Below are 18810 nucleotides of genomic sequence, written 5' to 3'. Positions count from 1 at the left end.
GTGTGAGGGTGGTCAAAGAGTGGAAGAGGTGGTGGCGGCTCCGTTCTCGGAGGTACTGAAGACGCGAGTGGCTGTGGTCCCAGACAATCTGCTCTAGCTGGCCCTGCTTGAGCACTGGGGTGGAAGGACATGCTCTGCAGAGATTCCTGCCCATCTCTAAATGTTTCTGTGATCCTTTTTTGCTGGGGAGGGTGCGGAAGAGAGTTAGTCAAGCGTGTGTTGGCACGGGGAGCCTCGGTCGGAGGTGTGCGCAGGGAGCGTTGTCGTATCGGAGGCTTTTTCTGAGCCAGTGCTGGGCTTGTGTCATGCTGTGTATGCCTGCAGGTGCGAGTGTGTGTTGTCGCTGGTGGCCTGTGTCCTCAGAGAGGCTGAGTGCCCTTTTCCCCCCAACCCCGCCGGCCTGTTGAGGCCTGGCTTTGTGCCATTTTAGAGTGGAAGAGCCTTGGGAGAAGAAAGGAGATGGAGGCGTGTGGTGCTGGGATGCAGGAGATTTTATTGAGGCAAAAGAGTGAAAAGGCAGGAGCACGCAGTGGAAGGGATCCGTCCTGAGGTGCAAGTAGGGCGACCGTCAGCCCAGGTCCTTTGCTTGCAGAAGATTTTGCCAGAGCACCGAGGTCTTCCTTTCCTGCGGTGGGAGCAGCGCGGGGGAGGTGCCCCGGTGGTCTTTGGCTTGTGAGCAGGCGTTTGCAGCGGAGAGTAGCGTACGTAGCAGTAGGGGCGATGCAAAGAAGACAGTGGGAGAAGAGGAGGAGGTAGGTGGGCCATGTATCCTGGCAGCCGGGGCTGGCCCCTTCCGTGCTACTTTGCTTGGTGCCTTGAGAGGAGGAGGTGCGGGTGGCAGGTCCCCGTGCCAGCAGCAGGCGGGAGGTGCGTCCTCAGTCCATGCCGTGGCTTGCAGGGTGTGTGTGGTGTGGAGGGCCCTTAGCAGGGCAGGCAGGCTCTTCCGGCGCCATAGCAGCCCAGGCCTCCGAGGCCGTAACCGTAGCCAAAGCCGCCGGAGGAGATGGGCACTCCCTGGGAGCTGAGGATGTTGCCCACAGCAGCCGATGAGGAGGATCCGACGGCGGTGCTCTGGGGGAAGGAGGTGAGGATGGGTCCCGGCAGGGTGACCAGCACGGTGGAAGGCTGGATGACGACGCGGGAGTCCTCGCACTGCCTGACGCAGGGCTCGTTGCAGCTGTTAGCCAGCGGGGTGGGTCCGCAGGGGCTGCAGAGGTTGTTGCAGGCCATGTCTGCGGTGTGGAGTGTCCCTGTAAGAGAGGGTGTTGAGGAAGCGGAGGGTGTTGGGGGGGCGCGAGGGGTGTCGTTACAGGAGGGCAAGGGAGTGTGGAGGCGCGGTGTGGGGCTGCGGGGAGGGTGGTGGTGTTGAGTCGTGGGGGCTGCTGAGTCTGGTGTCAGCGCGTGCTGGAAGAGACGGGGCGTGTGGGGCAGGAGAAGGAGGGGAAGGGGCTTCAGGCTCACCTTGTTGACTGCGGGGGAGAAGGCGTCAGGAGAAGCGTGTGATGGAGAGAGGCGCTGGGCCGTCTTTTATGCTGGTCTGAGGGGGCGGGACAGGCTTTGCGCGTGACGGCATTTTGCAGCAAGCAGCTGTTGCGTGCCAGAGCTTGGCAGGTAATGAGGTGGGGGGTGTGTCCCTTCCCACAACGCTCCCTTCTCATGTCGTCCTCTTGAGGATGTGTCCGTCTGTCCCTGGCGTCAGCTTTGAAGTGAGAGCAGGTATCTGGGAGGATTTGCATGGAAGGTGCGTGTCAGGGCATTTGGCAGACGTGGCCAAAGCATAGGAGAGGTGGGGTGTTGTCAGTGAGGTCATGCCGTGGCACTCGTGTGGTGTGGTTTGCGGGTGCGTTGCGAAGAGGGGCCCCCACTTGTTCATGGGCCTGGAAGGCTGTTGTGGGCTTTGGAGGTGTGCCGGGCATGAGTGTCGGCCCCTTCCGTGGCATTTGGTCCCTGCCTGCCTTGCTGCCAGCTTGCTAAGCCTGACTGTAGGCCTGGCCTTTCCCACTGAGCGTGCTCTGTGTGTGCCTTGTTGCCCGCCTTGCTTGAAAGGTTGTAGCTGGGAGAAAGGGGCCTGCGTGTCTGGGCTTGTGCCCCCTGGGATCCGTCCCTGGGGGTGTCAGTGCGGGCAGGCAGAGGAGGGCTGTTTGGGAGAGCAGGCCATTTTCCTGGCAGCCCTGGCTGAGAGCTCGCCGGTCCTGTGACGAGAGGTGCCCTGCCTGGCTCCGCCGGTGCTTGTGTTGGCCCCTCCATCGTGGACCCCTGAGGTGGGGCTTGGGCTGTGGTGTGACGCATCCAAAGGAGAGCAGCGAATGCGGTGAAGGATCGAGAGAAGAAGCCTTAGAAGTAGCGGTTGAGGGAAGCGGGGCTACTGTGTTTTCAGAAGGCGGCGGCTGAGGGGAGGCCCTATCGGTGTCTCCAAGTACCTGAGAGGAGGCTGTAACGAGGAGGTTGTGAGTCTCTCATCCCTAGCAACAAGTGCTAGGGCAAGAGGAAAGGGCCTCATGTTGCGCCAGGCAAAGTTTAGTTTGGCTATGATGAGAAATTTCTTCACCGAGAGGGTTATCAAGCACTGGAAGGGGCTGCCCAGGGCAGTGGTTGAGTCACCATTGTGGGAGGTGTTTAAAAGACACGTAGACGTGGCGCTTAGGGACATGGATTAGTGGTGGCCTTGGCAGTATTAGGTTAACGGTTGGACTCGATAATGTTAAGGGTCCTTTGCAACCGAAGTGACTCTTATGATTGTGTATGAGGCAGTGTGCGAGGGCAGGTGAGTTTCTGGAGAGCCCGTATGTGTGCTGAGAGGCGGAGCAGAGCTGGGAGCGGCAGGCAGGGGAGGCTGGCACTCCTGGGCCTTTGGTGGGGTCTGTGCTTGGGGCGAGTGTCGAGGGGTGAGGCCAGTTCTCTGCGCAGAGCTTGACAGGGTGAAAGGGAATTTGGCGATTGCCGAGGGGAGCTGGGTTTGAGCATGCGGCACGGGGCTGCAGAGCCGAGGCTGTGGTGGTGGTGGTGGTGCGTGCGGAAGGGTTGATGAGTGGCAAGGCCTGCCCCCGCTGAGGCAAGGTGAGTGTTTTTCAGGCTGTTTGTCAGGTGATCTGTGGTTGTTGCTGAGGAAGATGAAGGGAGGTAGGAAGGAGTGGTGTGGGAGTGGGTGTTTGTAAGTGCCCGGGGCCTGTCGTGTTGCTCCCAGGAATGCCGAGGCATCTGGCATTGCGGAGGCCTCCTTGTGAGGCCGCTGTGCATTTTCCTGGAAAGGTCATAGTGCCTGGGGGCAGCTCCTGAAGAGTGGAAGGGAGCTGGTACCCCTCGTGTCCCGCAGAAGATGGTGCGGGAGGCTCTGGGAAAGCAGAGGCCGGTGAGCCTGAGCCTGTTCCCGGGGCAGGTGATGGAAGCAATGCTGCTGGAAATCACTGCCAAGGCCAGGACGGACGGAAGGTGTTGGGGGGTGTTTGGCGTGGATTTTGGAAGGGCAAATCATGCTTGAGTGAGCTGCGTGTCTTCCGCGTTGAGGCGAGTGGGCGTTGGGCAAGGGGAGAGCAGTGGCTGTTGCTGAGGCGTACTTGAAGGAAGCCTTTGCCGCTGTCTCCTGGTACGTGCTCCTAGACGAGCTGAGAAAGTGCGGGTTGCGTAAGCGGCCGGTGCGGTGGCCTGCAAAGCGGCTGAAGGGCTGTGCCCAGAGGCTTGCGATCAGTGGTAGGACAAGAGGCCATGTTCAGAAGTGAAAGCATCTGGAATTGCCCGGGCAAAGGCGGCAGGGCTTTTTCAGTGTGAGGGTGGTCAAAGAGTGGAAGAGGTGGTGGCGGCTCCATTCTCGGAGGTACTGAAGACGCGAGTGGCTGTGGTCCCAGACAATCTGCTCTAGCTGGCCCTGCTTGAGCACTGGGGTGGAAGGACATGCTCTGCAGAGATTCCTGCCCATCTCTAAATGTTTCTGTGATCCTTTTTGGCTGGGGAGGGTGCGGAAGAGAGTTAGTCAAGCGTGTGTTGGCACGGGGAGCCTCGGTCGGAGGTGTGCGCAGGGAGCGTTGTCGTATCGGAGGCTTTTTCTGAGCCAGTGCTGGGCTTGTGTCATGCTGTGTATGCCTGCAGGTGCGAGTGTGTGTTGTCGCTGGTGGCCTGTGTCCTCAGAGAGGCTGAGTGCCCTTTTCCCCCCAACCCCGCCGGCCTGTTGAGGCCTGGCTTTGTGCCGTTTTAGAGTGGAAGAGCCTTGGGAGAAGAAAGGAGATGGAGGCGTGTGGTGCTGGGATGCAGGAGATTTTATTGAGGCAAAAGAGTGAAAAGGCAGGAGCACGCAGTGGAAGGGATCCGTCCTGAGGTGCAAGTAGGGCGACCGTCAGCCCAGGTCCTTTGCTTGCAGAAGATTTTGCCAGAGCACCGAGGTCTTCCTTTCCTGCGGTGGGAGCAGCGCGGGGGAGGTGCCCCGGTGGTCTTTGGCTTGTGAGCAGGCTTTTGCAGCGGAGAGTAGCGTACGTAGCAGTAGGGGCGATGCAAAGAAGACAGTGGGAGAAGAGGAGGAGGTAGGTGGGCCATGTATCCTGGCAGCCGGGGCTGGCCCCTTCCGTGCTACTTTGCTTGGTGCCTTGAGAGGAGGAGGTGCGGGTGGCAGGTCCCCGTTCCAGCAGCAGGCGGGAGGTGCGTCCTCAGTCCATGCCGTGGCTTGCAGGGTGTGTGTGGTGTGGAGGGCCCTTAGCAGGGCAGGCAGGCTCTTCCGGCGCCATAGCAGCCCAGGCCTCCGAGGCCGTAACCGTAGCCAAAGCCGCCGGAGGAGATGGGCACTCCCTGGGAGCTGAGGATGTTGCCCACAGCAGCCGATGAGGAGGATCCGACGGCGGTGCTCTGGGGGAAGGAGGTGAGGATGGGTCCCGGCAGGGTGACCAGCACGGTGGAAGGCTGGATGACGACGCGGGAGTCCTCGCACTGCCTGACGCAGGGCTCGTTGCAGCTGTTAGCCAGCGGGGTGGGTCCGCAGGGGCTGCAGAGGTTGTTGCAGGCCATGTCTGCGGTGTGGAGTGTCCCTGTAAGAGAGGGTGTTGAGGAAGCGGAGGGTGTTGGGGGGGCGCGAGGGGTGTCGTTACAGGAGGGCAAGGGAGTGTGGAGGCGCGGTGTGGGGCTGCGGGGAGGGTGGTGGTGTTGAGTCGTGGGGGCTGCTGAGTCTGGTGTCAGCGCGTGCTGGAAGAGACGGGGCGTGTGGGGCAGGAGAAGGAGGGGAAGGGGCTTCAGGCTCACCTTGTTGACTGCGGGGGAGAAGGCGTCAGGAGAAGCGTGTGATGGAGAGAGGCGCTGGGCCGTCTTTTATGCTGGTCTGAGGGGGCGGGACAGGCTTTGCGCGTGACGGCATTTTGCAGCAAGCAGCTGTTGCGTGCCAGAGCTTGGCAGGTAATGAGGTGGGGGGTGTGTCCCTTCCCACAACGCTCCCTTCTCATGTCGTCCTCTTGAGGATGTGTCCGTCTGTCCCTGGCGTCAGCTTTGAAGTGAGAGCAGGTATCTGGGAGGATTTGCATGGAAGGTGCGTGTCAGGGCATTTGGCAGACGTGGCCAAAGCATAGGAGAGGTGGGGTGTTGTCAGTGAGGTCATGCCGTGGCACTCGTGTGGTGTGGTTTGCGGGTGCGTTGCGAAGAGGGGCCCCCACTTGTTCATGGGCCTGGAAGGCTGTTGTGGGCTTTGGAGGTGTGCCGGGCATGAGTGTCGGCCCCTTCCGTGGCATTTGGTCCCTGCCTGCCTTGCTGCCAGCTTGCTAAGCCTGACTGTAGGCCTGGCCTTTCCCACTGAGCGTGCTCTGTGTGTGCCTTGTTGCCCGCCTTGCTTGAAAGGTTGTAGCTGGGAGAAAGGGGCCTGCGTGTCTGGGCTTGTGCCCCCTGGGATCCGTCCCTGGGGGTGTCAGTGCGGGCAGGCAGAGGAGGGCTGTTTGGGAGAGCAGGCCATTTTCCTGGCAGCCCTGGCTGAGAGCTCGCCGGTCCTGTGACGAGAGGTGCCCTGCCTGGCTCCGCCGGTGCTTGTGTTGGCCCCTCCATCGTGGACCCCTGAGGTGGGGCTTGGGCTGTGGTGTGACGCATCCAAAGGAGAGCAGCGAATGCGGTGAAGGATCGAGAGAAGAAGCCTTAGAAGTAGCGGTTGAGGGAAGCGGGGCTACTGTGTTTTCAGAAGGCGGCGGCTGAGGGGAGGCCCTATCGGTGTCTCCAAGTACCTGAGAGGAGGCTGTAACGAGGAGGTTGTGAGTCTCTCATCCCTAGCAACAAGTGCTAGGGCAAGAGGAAAGGGCCTCATGTTGCGCCAGGCAAAGTTTAGTTTGGCTATGATGAGAAATTTCTTCACCGAGAGGGTTATCAAGCACTGGAAGGGGCTGCCCAGGGCAGTGGTTGAGTCACCATTGTGGGAGGTGTTTAAAAGACACGTAGACGTGGCGCTTAGGGACATGGATTAGTGGTGGCCTTGGCAGTATTAGGTTAACGGTTGGACTCGATAATGTTAAGGGTCCTTTGCAACCGAAGTGACTCTTATGATTGTGTATGAGGCAGCGTGCGAGGGCAGGTGAGTTTCTGGAGAGCCCGTAAGTGTGCTGAAAGGCGGAGCAGAGCTGGGAGCGGCAGGCAGGGGAGGCTGGCACTCCTGGGCCTTTGGTGGGGTCTGTGCTTGGGGCGAGTGTCGAGGGGTGAGGCCAGTTCTCTGCGCAGAGCTTGACAGGGTGAAAGGGAATTTGGCGATTGCCGAGGGGAGCTGGGTTTGAGCATGCGGCACGGGGCTGCAGAGCCGAGGCTGTGGTGGTGGTGGTGGTGCGTGCGGAAGGGTTGATGAGTGGCAAGGCCTGCCCCCGCTGAGGCAAGGTGAGTGTTTTTCAGGCTGTTTGTCAGGTGATCTGTGGTTGTTGCTGAGGAAGATGAAGGGAGGTAGGAAGGAGTGGTGTGGGAGTGGGTGTTTGTAAGTGCCCGGGGCCTGTCGTGTTGCTCCCAGGAATGCCGAGGCATCTGGCATTGCGGAGGCCTCCTTGTGAGGCCGCTGTGCATTTTCCTGGAAAGGTCATAGTGCCTGGGGGCAGCTCCTGAAGAGTGGAAGGGAGCTGGTACCCCTCGTGTCCCGCAGAAGATGGTGCGGGAGGCTCTGGGAAAGCAGAGGCCGGTGAGCCTGAGCCTGTTCCCGGGGCAGGTGATGGAAGCAATGCTGCTGGAAATCACTGCAAAGGCCAGGACGGACGGAAGGTGTTGGGGGGTGTTTGGCGTGGATTTTGGAAGGGCAAATCATGCTTGAGTGAGCTGCGTGTCTTCCGCGTTGAGGCAAGTGGGCGTTGGGCAAGGGGAGAGCAGTGGCTGTTGCTGAGGCGTACTTGAAGGAAGCCTTTGTCGCTGTCTCCTGGTACGTGCTCCTAGACGAGCTGAGAAAGTGCGGGTTGCGTAAGCGGCCGGTGCGGTGGCCTGCAAAGCGGCTGAAGGGCTGTGCCCAGAGGCTTGCGATCAGTGGTAGGACAAGAGGCCATGTTCAGAAGTGAAAGCATCTGGAATTGCCCGGGCAAAGGCGGCAGGGCTTTTTCAGTGTGAGGGTGGTCAAAGAGTGGAAGAGGTGGTGGCGGCTCCATTCTCGGAGGTACTGAAGACGCGAGTGGCTGTGGTCCCAGACAATCTGCTCTAGCTGGCCCTGCTTGAGCACTGGGGTGGAAGGACATGCTCTGCAGAGATTCCTGCCCATCTCTAAATGTTTCTGTGATCCTTTTTTGCTGGGGAGGGTGCGGAAGAGAGTTAGTCAAGCGTGTGTTGGCACAGGGAGCCTCGGTCGGAGGTGTGCGCAGGGAGCGTTGTCGTATCGGAGGCTTTTTCTGAGCCAGTGCTGGGCTTGTGTCATGCTGTGTATGCCTGCAGGTGCGAGTGTGTGTTGTCGCTGGTGGCCTGTGCCCTCGGAGAGGCTGAGTGCCCTTTTCCCCCCAACCCCGCCGGCCTGTTGAGGCCTGGCTTTGTGCCATTTTAGAGTGGAAGAGCCTTGGGAGAAGAAAGGAGATGGAGGCGTGTGGTGCTGGGATGCAGGAGATTTTATTGAGGCAAAAGAGTGAAAAGGCAGGAGCACACAGTGGAAGGGATCCGTCCTAAGGTGCAAGTAGGGCGACCGTCAGCCCAGGTCCTTTGCTTGCAGAAGATTTTGCCAGAGCACCGAGGTCTTCCTTTCCTGCGGTGGGAGCAGCGCGGGGGAGGTGCCCCGGTGGTCTTTGGCTTGTGAGCAGGCGTTTGCAGCGGAGAGTAGCGGACGTAGCAGTAGGGGCGATGCAAAGAAGACAGTGGGAGAAGAGGAGGAGGTAGGTGGGCCATGTATCCTGGCAGCCGGGGCTGGCCCCTTCCGTGCTACTTTGCTTGGTGCCTTGAGAGGAGGAGGTGCGGGTGGCAGGTCCCCGTTCCAGCAGCAGGCGGGAGGTGCGTCCTCAGTCCATGCCGTGGCTTGCAGGGTGTGTGTGGTGTGGAGGGCCCTTAGCAGGGCAGGCAGGCTCTTCCGGCGCCATAGCAGCCCAGGCCTCCGAGGCCGTAACCGTAGCCAAAGCCGCCGGAGGAGATGGGCACTCCCTGGGAGCTGAGGATGTTGCCCACAGCAGCCGATGAGGAGGATCCGACGGCGGTGCTCTGGGGGAAGGAGGTGAGGATGGGTCCCGGCAGGGTGACCAGCACGGTGGAAGGCTGGATGACGACGCGGGGAGTCCTCGCACTGCCTGACGCAGGGCTCGTTGCAGCTGTTAGCCAGCGGGGTGGGTCCGCAGGGGCTGCAGAAGTTGTTGCAGGCCATGTCTGCGGTGTGGAGTGTCCCTGTAAGAGAGGGTGTTGAGGAAGCGGAGGGTGTTGGGGGGGCGCGAGGGGTGTCGTTACAGGAGGGCAAGGGAGTGTGGAGGCGCGGTGTGGGGCTGCGGGGAGCGTGGTGGTGTTGAGTCGTGGGGGCTGCTGAGTCTGGTGTCAGCGCGTGCTGGAAGAGACGGGGCGTGTGGGGCAGGAGAAGGAGGGGAAGGGGCTTCAGGCTCACCTTGTTGACTGCGGGGGAGAAGGCGTCAGGAGAAGCGTGTGATGGAGAGAGGCGCTGGGCCGTCTTTTATGCTGGTCTGAGGGGGCGGGACAGGCTTTGCGCGTGACGGCATTTTGCAGCAAGCAGCTGTTGCGTGCCAGAGCTTGGCAGGTAATGAGGTGGGGGGTGTGTCCCTTCCCACAACGCTCCCTTCTCATGTCGTCCTCTTGAGGATGTGTCCGTCTGTCCCTGGCGTCAGCTTTGAAGTGAGAGCAGGTATCTGGGAGGATTTGCATGGAAGGTGCGTGTCAGGGCATTTGGCAGACGTGGCCAAAGCATAGGAGAGGTGGGGTGTTGTCAGTGAGGTCATGCCGTGGCACTCGTGTGGTGTGGTTTGCGGGTGCGTTGCGAAGAGGGGCCCCCACTTGTTCATGGGCCTGGAAGGCTGTTGTGGGCTTTGGAGGTGTGCCGGGCATGAGTGTCGGCCCCTTCCATGGCATTTGGTCCCTGCCTGCCTTGCTGCCAGCTTGCTAAGCCTGACTGTAGGCCTGGCCTTTCCCACTGAGCGTGCTCTGTGTGTGCCTTGTTGCCCGCCTTGCTTGAAAGGTTGTAGCTGGGAGAAAGGGGCCTGCGTGTCTGGGCTTGTGCCCCCTGGGATCCGTCCCTGGGGGTGTCAGTGCGGGCAGGCAGAGGAGGGCTGTTTGGGAGAGCAGGCCATTTTCCTGGCAGCCCTGGCTGAGAGCTCGCCGGTCCTGTGACGAGAGGTGCCCTGCCTGGCTCCGCCGGTGCTTGTGTTGGCCCCTCCATCGTGGACCCCTGAGGTGGGGCTTGGGCTGTGGTGTGACGCATCCAAAGGAGAGCAGCGAATGCGGTGAAGGATCGAGAGAAGAAGCCTTAGAAGTAGCGGTTGAGGGAAGCGGGGCTACTGCGTTTTCAGAAGGCGGCGGCTGAGGGGAGGCCCTATCGGTGTCTCCAAGTACCTGAGAGGAGGCTGTAACGAGGAGGTTGTGAGTCTCTCATCCCTAGCAACAAGTGCTAGGGCAAGAGGAAAGGGCCTCATGTTGCGCCAGGCAAAGTTTAGTTTGGCTATGATGAGAAATTTCTTCACCGAGAGGGTTATCAAGCACTGGAAGGGGCTGCCCAGGGCAGTGGTTGAGTCACCATTGTGGGAGGTGTTTAAAAGACACGTAGACGTGGCGCTTAGGGACATGGATTAGTGGTGGCCTTGGCAGTATTAGGTTAACGGTTGGACTCGATAATGTTAAGGGTCCTTTGCAACCGAAGTGACTCTTATGATTGTGTATGAGGCAGCGTGCGAGGGCAGGTGAGTTTCTGGAGAGCCCGTAAGTGTGCTGAAAGGCGGAGCAGGGCTGGGAGCGGCAGGCAGGGGAGGCTGGCACTCCTGGGCCTTTGGTGGGGTCTGTGCTTGGGGCGAGTGTCGAGGGGTGAGGCCAGTTCTCTGCGCAGAGCTTGACAGGGTGAAAGGGAATTTGGCGATTGCCGAGGGGAGCTGGGTTTGAGCATGCGGCACGGGGCTGCAGAGCCGAGGCTGTGGTGGTGGTGGTGGTGCGTGCGGAAGGGTTGATGAGTGGCAAGGCCTGCCCCCGCTGAGGCAAGGTGAGTGTTTTTCAGGCTGTTTGTCAGGTGATCTGTGGTTGTTGCTGAGGAAGATGAAGGGAGGTAGGAAGGAGTGGTGTGGGAGTGGGTGTTTGTAAGTGCCCGGGGCCTGTCGTGTTGCTCCCAGGAATGCCGAGGCATCTGGCATTGCGGAGGCCTCCTTGTGAGGCCGCTGTGCATTTTCCTGGAAAGGTCATAGTGCCTGGGGGCAGCTCCTGAAGAGTGGAAGGGAGCTGGTACCCCTCGTGTCCCGCAGAAGATGGTGCGGGAGGCTCTGGGAAAGCAGAGGCCGGTGAGCCTGAGCCTGTTCCCGGGGCAGGTGATGGAAGCAATGCTGCTGGAAATCACTGCCAAGGCCAGGACGGACGGAAGGTGTTGGGGGGTGTTTGGCGTGGATTTTGGAAGGGCAAATCATGCTTGAGTGAGCTGCGTGTCTTCCGCGTTGAGGCGAGTGGGCGTTGGGCGAGGGGAGAGCAGTGGCTGTTGCTGAGGCGTACTTGAAGGAAGCCTTTGTCGCTGTCTCCTGGTACGTGCTCCTAGACGAGCTGAGAAAGTGCGGGTTGCGTAAGCGGCCGGTGCGGTGGCCTGCAAAGCGGCTGAAGGGCTGTGCCCAGAGGCTTGCGATCAGTGGTAGGACAAGAGGCCATGTTCAGAAGTGAAAGCATCTGGAATTGCCCGGGCAAAGGCGGCAGGGCTTTTTCAGTGTGAGGGTGGTCAAAGAGTGGAAGAGGTGGTGGCGGCTCCATTCTCGGAGGTACTGAAGACGCGAGTGGCTGTGGTCCCAGACAATCTGCTCTAGCTGGCCCTGCTTGAGCACTGGGGTGGAAGGACATGCTCTGCAGAGATTCCTGCCCATCTCTAAATGTTTCTGTGATCCTTTTTTGCTGGGGAGGGTGCGGAAGAGAGTTAGTCAAGCGTGTGTTGGCACGGGGAGCCTCGGTCGGAGGTGTGCGCAGGGAGCGTTGTCGTATCGGAGGCTTTTTCTGAGCCAGTGCTGGGCTTGTGTCATGCTGTGTATGCCTGCAGGTGCGAGTGTGTGTTGTCGCTGGTGGCCTGTGCCCTCGGAGAGGCTGAGTGCCCTTTTCCCCCCAACCCCGCCGGCCTGTTGAGGCCTGGCTTTGTGCCGTTTTAGAGTGGAAGAGCCTTGGGAGAAGAAAGGAGATGGAGGCGTGTGGTGCTGGGATGCAGGAGATTTTATTGAGGCAAAAGAGTGAAAAGGCAGGAGCACGCAGTGGAAGGGATCCGTCCTGAGGTGCAAGTAGGGCGACCGTCAGCCCAGGTCCTTTGCTTGCAGAAGATTTTGCCAGAGCACCGAGGTCTTCCTTTCCTGCGGTGGGAGCAGCGCGGGGGAGGTGCCCCGGTGGTCTTTGGCTTGTGAGCAGGCGTTTGCAGCGGAGAGTAGCGGACGTAGCAGTAGGGGCGATGCAAAGAAGACAGTGGGAGAAGAGGAGGAGGTAGGTGGGCCATGTATCCTGGCAGCCGGGGCTGGCCCCTTCCGTGCTACTTTGCTTGGTGCCTTGAGAGGAGGAGGTGCGGGTGGCAGGTCCCCGTTCCAGCAGCAGGCGGGAGGTGCGTCCTCAGTCCATGCCGTGGCTTGCAGGGTGTGTGTGGTGTGGAGGGCCCTTAGCAGGGCAGGCAGGCTCTTCCGGCGCCATAGCAGCCCAGGCCTCCGAGGCCGTAACCGTAGCCAAAGCCGCCGGAGGAGATGGGCACTCCCTGGGAGCTGAGGATGTTGCCCACAGCAGCCGATGAGGAGGATCCGACGGCGGTGCTCTGGGGGAAGGAGGTGAGGATGGGTCCCGGCAGGGTGACCAGCACGGTGGAAGGCTGGATGACGACGCGGGAGTCCTCGCACTGCCTGACGCAGGGCTCGTTGCAGCTGTTAGCCAGCGGGGTGGGTCCGCAGGGGCTGCAGAAGTTGTTGCAGGCCATGTCTGCGGTGTGGAGTGTCCCTGTAAGAGAGGGTGTTGAGGAAGCGGAGGGTGTTGGGGGGGCGCGAGGGGTGTCGTTACAGGAGGGCAAGGGAGTGTGGAGGCGCGGTGTGGGGCTGCGGGGAGGGTGGTGGTGTTGAGTCGTGGGGGCTGCTGAGTCTGGTGTCAGCGCGTGCTGGAAGAGACGGGGCGTGTGGGGCAGGAGAAGGAGGGGAAGGGGCTTCAGGCTCACCTTGTTGACTGCGGGGGAGAAGGCGTCAGGAGAAGCGTGTGATGGAGAGAGGCGCTGGGCCGTCTTTTATGCTGGTCTGAGGGGGCGGGACAGGCTTTGCACGTGACGGCATTTTGCAGCAAGCAGCTGTTGCGTGCCAGAGCTTGGCAGGTAATGAGGTGGGGGGTGTGTCCCTTCCCACAACGCTCCCTTCTCATGTCGTCCTCTTGAGGATGTGTCCGTCTGTCCCTGGCGTCAGCTTTGAAGTGAGAGCAGGTATCTGGGAGGATTTGCATGGAAGGTGCGTGTCAGGGCATTTGGCAGACGTGGCCAAAGCATAGGAGAGGTGGGGTGTTGTCAGTGAGGTCATGCCGTGGCACTCGTGTGGTGTGGTTTGCGGGTGCGTTGCGAAGAGGGGCCCCCACTTGTTCATGGGCCTGGAAGGCTGTTGTGGGCTTTGGAGGTGTGCCGGGCATGAGTGTCGGCCCCTTCCATGGCATTTGGTCCCTGCCTGCCTTGCTGCCAGCTTGCTAAGCCTGACTGTAGGCCTGGCCTTTCCCACTGAGCGTGCTCTGTGTGTGCCTTGTTGCCCGCCTTGCTTGAAAGGTTGTAGCTGGGAGAAAGGGGCCTGCGTGTCTGGGCTTGTGCCCCCTGGGATCCGTCCCTGGGGGTGTCAGTGCGGGCAGGCAGAGGAGGGCTGTTTGGGAGAGCAGGCCATTTTCCTGGCAGCCCTGGCTGAGAGCTCGCCGGTCCTGTGACGAGAGGTGCCCTGCCTGGCTCCGCCGGTGCTTGTGTTGGCCCCTCCATCGCGGACCCCTGAGGTGGGGCTTGGGCTGTGGTGTGACGCATCCAAAGGAGAGCAGCGAATGCAGTGAAGGATCGAGAGAAGAAGCCTTAGAAGTAGCGGTTGAGGGAAGCGGGGCTACTGCGTTTTCAGAAGGCGGCGGCTGAGGGGAGGCCCTATCGGTGTCTCCAAGTACCTGAGAGGAGGTTGTAACGAGGAGGTTGTGAGTCTCTCATCCCTAGCAACAAGTGCTAGGGCAAGAGGAAAGGGCCTCATGTTGCGCCAGGCAAAGTTTAGTTTGGCTATGATGAGAAATTTCTTCACCGAGAGGGTTATCAAGCACTGGAAGGGGCTGCCCAGGGCAGTGGTTGAGTCACCATTGTGGGAGGTGTTTAAAAGACACGTAGACGTGGCGCTTAGGGACATGGATTAGTGGTGGCCTTGGCACTATTAGGTTAACGGTTGGACTCGATAATGTTAAGGGTCCTTTGCAACCGAAGTGACTCTTATGATTGTGTATGAGGCAGCGTGCGAGGGCAGGTGAGTTTCTGGAGAGCCCGTATGTGTGCTGAAAGGCGGAGCAGAGCTGGGAGCGGCAGGCAGGGGAGGCTGGCACTCCTGGGCCTTTGGTGGGGTCTGTGCTTGGGGCGAGTGTCGAGGGGTGAGGCCAGTTCTCTGCGCAGAGCTTGACAGGGTGAAAGGGAATTTGGCGATTGCCGAGGGGAGCTGGGTTTGAGCATGCGGCACGGGGCTGCAGAGCCGAGGCTGTGGTGGTGGTGGTGGTGCGTGCGGAAGGGTTGATGAGTGGCAAGGCCTGCCCCCGCTGAGGCAAGGTGAGTGTTTTTCAGGCTGTTTGTCAGGTGATCTGTGGTTGTTGCTGAGGAAGATGAAGGGAGGTAGGAAGGAGTGGTGTGGGAGTGGGTGTTTGTAAGTGCCCGGGGCCTGTCGTGTTGCTCCCAGGAATGCCGAGGCATCTGGCATTGCGGAGGCCTCCTTGTGAGGCCGCTGTGCATTTTCCTGGAAAGGTCATAGTGCCTGGGGGCAGCTCCTGAAGAGTGGAAGGGAGCTGGTACCCCTCGTGTCCCGCAGAAGATGGTGCGGGAGGCTCTGGGAAAGCAGAGGCCGGTGAGCCTGAGCCTGTTCCCGGGGCAGGTGATGGAAGCAATGCTGCTGGAAATCACTGCCAAGGCCAGGACGGACGGAAGGTGTTGGGGGGTGTTTGGCGTGGATTTTGGAAGGGCAAATCATGCTTGAGTGAGCTGCGTGTCTTCCGCGTTGAGGCGAGTGGGCGTTGGGCGAGGGGAGAGCAGTGGCTGTTGCTGAGGCGTACTTGAAGGAAGCCTTTGTCGCTGTCTCCTGGTACGTGCTCCTAGACGAGCTGAGAAAGTGCGGGTTGCGTAAGCGGCCGGTGCGGTGGCCTGCAAAGCGGCTGAAGGGCTGTGCCCAGAGGCTTGCGATCAGTGGTAGGACAAGAGGCCATGTTCAGAAGTGAAAGCATCTGGAATTGCCCGGGCAAAGGCGGCAGGGCTTTTTCAGTGTGAGGGTGGTCAAAGAGTGGAAGAGGTGGTGGCGGCTCCATTCTCGGAGGTACTGAAGACGCGAGTGGCTGTGGTCCCAGACAATCTGCTCTAGCTGGCCCTGCTTGAGCACTGGGGTGGAAGGACATGCTCTGCAGAGATTCCTGCCCATCTCTAAATGTTTCTGTGATCCTTTTTTGCTGGGGAGGGTGCGGAAGAGAGTTAGTCAAGCGTGTGTTGGCACGGGGAGCCTCGGTCGGAGGTGTGCGCAGGGAGCGTTGTCGTATCGGAGGCTTTTTCTGAGCCAGTGCTGGGCTTGTGTCATGCTGTGTATGCCTGCAGGTGCGAGTGTGTGTTGTCGCTGGTGGCCTGTGTCCTCAGAGAGGCTGAGTGCCCTTTTCCCCCCAACCCCGCTGGCCTGTTGAGGCCTGGCTTTGTGCCGTTTTAGAGTGGAAGAGCCTTGGGAGAAGAAAGGAGATGGAGGCGTGTGGTGCTGGGATGCAGGAGATTTTATTGAGGCAAAAGAGTGAAAAGGCAGGAGCACGCAGTGGAAGGGATCCGTCCTGAGGTGCAAGTAGGGCGACCGTCAGCCCAGGTCCTTTGCTTGCAGAAGATTTTGCCAGAGCACCGAGGTCTTCCTTTCCTGCGGTGGGAGCAGCGCGGGGGAGGTGCCCCGGTGGACTTTGGCTTGTGAGCAGGCGTTTGCAGCGGAGAGTAGCGGACGTAGCAGTAGGGGCGATGCAAAGAAGACAGTGGGAGAAGAGGAGGAGGTAGGTGGGCCATGTATCCTGGCAGCCGGGGCTGGCCCCTTCCGTGCTACTTTGCTTGGTGCCTTGAGAGGAGGAGGTGCGGGTGGCAGGTCCCCGTGCCAGCAGCAGGCGGGAGGTGCGTCCTCAGTCCATGCCGTGGCTTGCAGGGTGTGTGTGGTGTGGAGGGCCCTTAGCAGGGCAGGCAGGCTCTTCCGGCGCCATAGCAGCCCAGGCCTCCGAGGCCGTAACCGTAGCCAAAGCCGCCGGAGGAGATGGGCACTCCCTGGGAGCTGAGGATGTTGCCCACAGCAGCTGATGAGGAGGATCCGACGGCGGTGCTCTGGGGGAAGGAGGTGAGGATGGGTCCCGGCAGGGTGACCAGCACGGTGGAAGGCTGGATGACGACGCGGGAGTCCTCGCACTGCCTGACGCAGGGCTCGTTGCAGCTGTTAGCCAGCGGGGTGGGTCCGCAGGGGCTGCAGAAGTTGTTGCAGGCCATGTCTGCGGTGTGGAGTGTCCCTGTAAGAGAGGGTGTTGAGGAAGCGGAGGGTGTTGGGGGGGCGCGAGGGGTGTCGTTACAGGAGGGCAAGGGAGTGTGGAGGCGCGGTGTGGGGCTGCGGGGAGCGTGGTGGTGTTGAGTCGTGGGGGCTGCTGAGTCTGGTGTCAGCGCGTGCTGGAAGAGACGGGGCGTGTGGGGCAGGAGAAGGAGGGGAAGGGGCTTCAGGCTCACCTTGTTGACTGCGGGGGAGAAGGCGTCAGGAGAAGCGTGTGATGGAGAGAGGCGCTGGGCCGTCTTTTATGCTGGTCTGAGGGAGCGGGACAGGCTTTGCGCGTGACGGCATTTTGCAGCAAGCAGCTGTTGCGTGCCAGAGCTTGGCAGGTAATGAGGTGGGGGGTGTGTCCCTTCCCACAACGCTCCCTTCTCATGTCCTCCTCTTGAGGATGTGTCTGTCTGTCCCTGGCGTCAGCTTTGAAGTGAGAGCAGGTATCTGGGAGGATTTGCATGGAAGGTGCGTGTCAGGGCATTTGGCAGACGTGGCCAAAGCATAGGAGAGGTGGGGTGTTGTCAGTGAGGTCATGCCGTGGCACTCGTGTGGTGTGGTTTGCGGGTGCGTTGCGAAGAGGGGCCCCCACTTGTTCATGGGCCTGGAAGGCTGTTGTGGGCTTTGGAGGTGTGCCGGGCATGAGTGTCGGCCCCTTCCATGGCATTTGGTCCCTGCCTGCCTTGCTGCCAGCTTGCTAAGCCTGACTGTAGGCCTGGCCTTTCCCACTGAGCGTGCTCTGTGTGTGCCTTGTTGCCCGCCTTGCTTGAAAGGTTGTAGCTGGGAGAAAGGGGCCTGCGTGTCTGGGCTTGTGCCCCCTGGGATCCGTCCCTGGGGGTGTCAGTGCGGGCAGGCAGAGGAGGGCTGTTTGGGAGAGCAGGCCATTTTCCTGGCAGCCCTGGCTGAGAGCTCGCCGGTCCTGTGACGAGAGGTGCCCTGCCTGGCTCCGCCGGTGCTTGTGTTGGCCCCTCCATCGTGGACCCCTGAGGTGGGGCTTGGGCTGTGGTGTGACGCATCCAAAGGAGAGCAGCGAATGCGGTGAAGGATCGAGAGAAGAAGCCTTAGAAGTAGCGGTTGAGGGAAGCGGGGCTACTGCGTTTTCAGAAGGCGGCGGCTGAGGGGAGGCCCTATCGGTGTCTCCAAGTACCTGAGAGGAGGTTGTAACGAGGAGGATGTGAGTCTCTCATCCCTAGCAACAAGTGCTAGGGCAAGAGGAAAGGGCCTCATGTTGCGCCAGGCAAAGTTTAGTTTGGCTATGATGAGAAATTTCTTCACCGAGAGGGTTATCAAGCACTGGAAGGGGCTGCCCAGGGCAGTGGTTGAGTCACCATTGTGGGAGGTGTTTAAAAGACACGTAGACGTGGCGCTTAGGGACATGGATTAGTGGTGGCCTTGGCAGTATTAGGTTAACGGTTGGACTCGATAATGTAAAGGGTCCTTTGCAACCGAAGTGACTCTTATGATTGTGTATGAGGCAGCGTGCGAGGGCAGGTGAGTTTCTGGAGAGCCCGTATGTGTGCTGAAAGGCGGAGCAGAGCTGGGAGCGGCAGGCAGGGGAGGCTGGCACTCCTGGGCCTTTGGTGGGGTCTGTGCTTGGGGCGAGTGTCGAGGGGTGAGGCCAGTTCTCTGCGCAGAGCTTGACAGGGTGAAAGGGAATTTGGCGATTGCCGAGGGGAGCTGGGTTTGAGCATGCGGCACGGGGCTGCAGAGCCGAGGCTGTGGTGGTGGTGGTGGTGCGTGCGGAAGGGTTGATGAGTGGCAAGGCCTGCCCCCGCTGAGGCAAGGTGAGTGTTTTTCAGGCTGTTTGTCAGGTGATCTGTGGTTGTTGCTGAGGAAGATGAAGGGAGGTAGGAAGGAGTGGTGTGGGAGTGGGTGTTTGTAAGTGCCCGGGGCCTGTCGTGTTGCTCCCAGGAATGCCGAGGCATCTGGCATTGCGGAGGCCTCCTTGTGAGGCCGCTGTGCATTTTCCTGGAAAGGTCATAGTGCCTGGGGGCAGCTCCTGAAGAGTGGAAGGGAGCTGGTACCCCTCGTGTCCCGCAGAAGATGGTGCGGGAGGCTCTGGGAAAGCAGAGGCCGGTGAGCCTGAGCCTGTTCCCGGGGCAGGTGATGGAAGCAATGCTGCTGGAAATCACTGCCAAGGCCAGGACGGACGGAAGGTGTTGGGGGGTGTTTGGCGTGGATTTTGGAAGGGCAAATCATGCTTGAGTGAGCTGCGTGTCTTCCGCGTTGAGGCGAGTGGGCGTTGGGCGAGGGGAGAGCAGTGGCTGTTGCTGAGGCGTACTTGAAGGAAGCCTTTGTCGCTGTCTCCTGGTACGTGCTCCTAGACGAGCTGAGAAAGTGCGGGTTGCGTAAGCGGCCGGTGCGGTGGCCTGCAAAGCGGCTGAAGGGCTGTGCCCAGAGGCTTGCGATCAGTGGTAGGACAAGAGGCCATGTTCAGAAGTGAAAGCATCTGGAATTGCCCGGGCAAAGGCGGCAGGGCTTTTTCAGTGTGAGGGTGGTC

The 18810-nt window shown here is 60.5% G+C and overlaps 3 protein-coding genes across 3 annotated transcripts; all 3 read right to left on the bottom strand.

Moving 5' to 3' along the window:
* Nucleotides 1-921: 921 nt before the first annotated feature.
* Nucleotides 922-1230, bottom strand: LOC130145498 (feather keratin 1-like). The gene has a single exon (XM_056330356.1). The coding sequence runs from the start codon at nucleotides 1228-1230 to the stop codon at nucleotides 922-924; it is 309 nt and encodes a 102-aa protein (XP_056186331.1).
* Nucleotides 1231-4680: 3450 nt separating this feature from the next.
* Nucleotides 4681-4989, bottom strand: LOC130145497 (feather keratin 1-like). Its single transcript, XM_056330355.1, has one exon. The coding sequence runs from the start codon at nucleotides 4987-4989 to the stop codon at nucleotides 4681-4683; it is 309 nt and encodes a 102-aa protein (XP_056186330.1).
* Nucleotides 4990-15958: 10969 nt separating this feature from the next.
* On the bottom strand, nucleotides 15959-16267 carry LOC130145496 (feather keratin 1-like). Its single transcript, XM_056330354.1, has one exon. The coding sequence runs from the start codon at nucleotides 16265-16267 to the stop codon at nucleotides 15959-15961; it is 309 nt and encodes a 102-aa protein (XP_056186329.1).
* Nucleotides 16268-18810: the final 2543 nt, after the last annotated feature.

Source organism: Falco biarmicus, chromosome 3 (assembly GCF_023638135.1).
Source record: "Falco biarmicus isolate bFalBia1 chromosome 3, bFalBia1.pri, whole genome shotgun sequence".
In the NCBI taxonomy this organism is placed as follows: domain Eukaryota; kingdom Metazoa; phylum Chordata; class Aves; order Falconiformes; family Falconidae; genus Falco; species Falco biarmicus.
The sequence above is the reverse complement of the archived record's forward strand: the minus strand, read 5'-3'. Positions and strand labels throughout refer to the sequence as shown.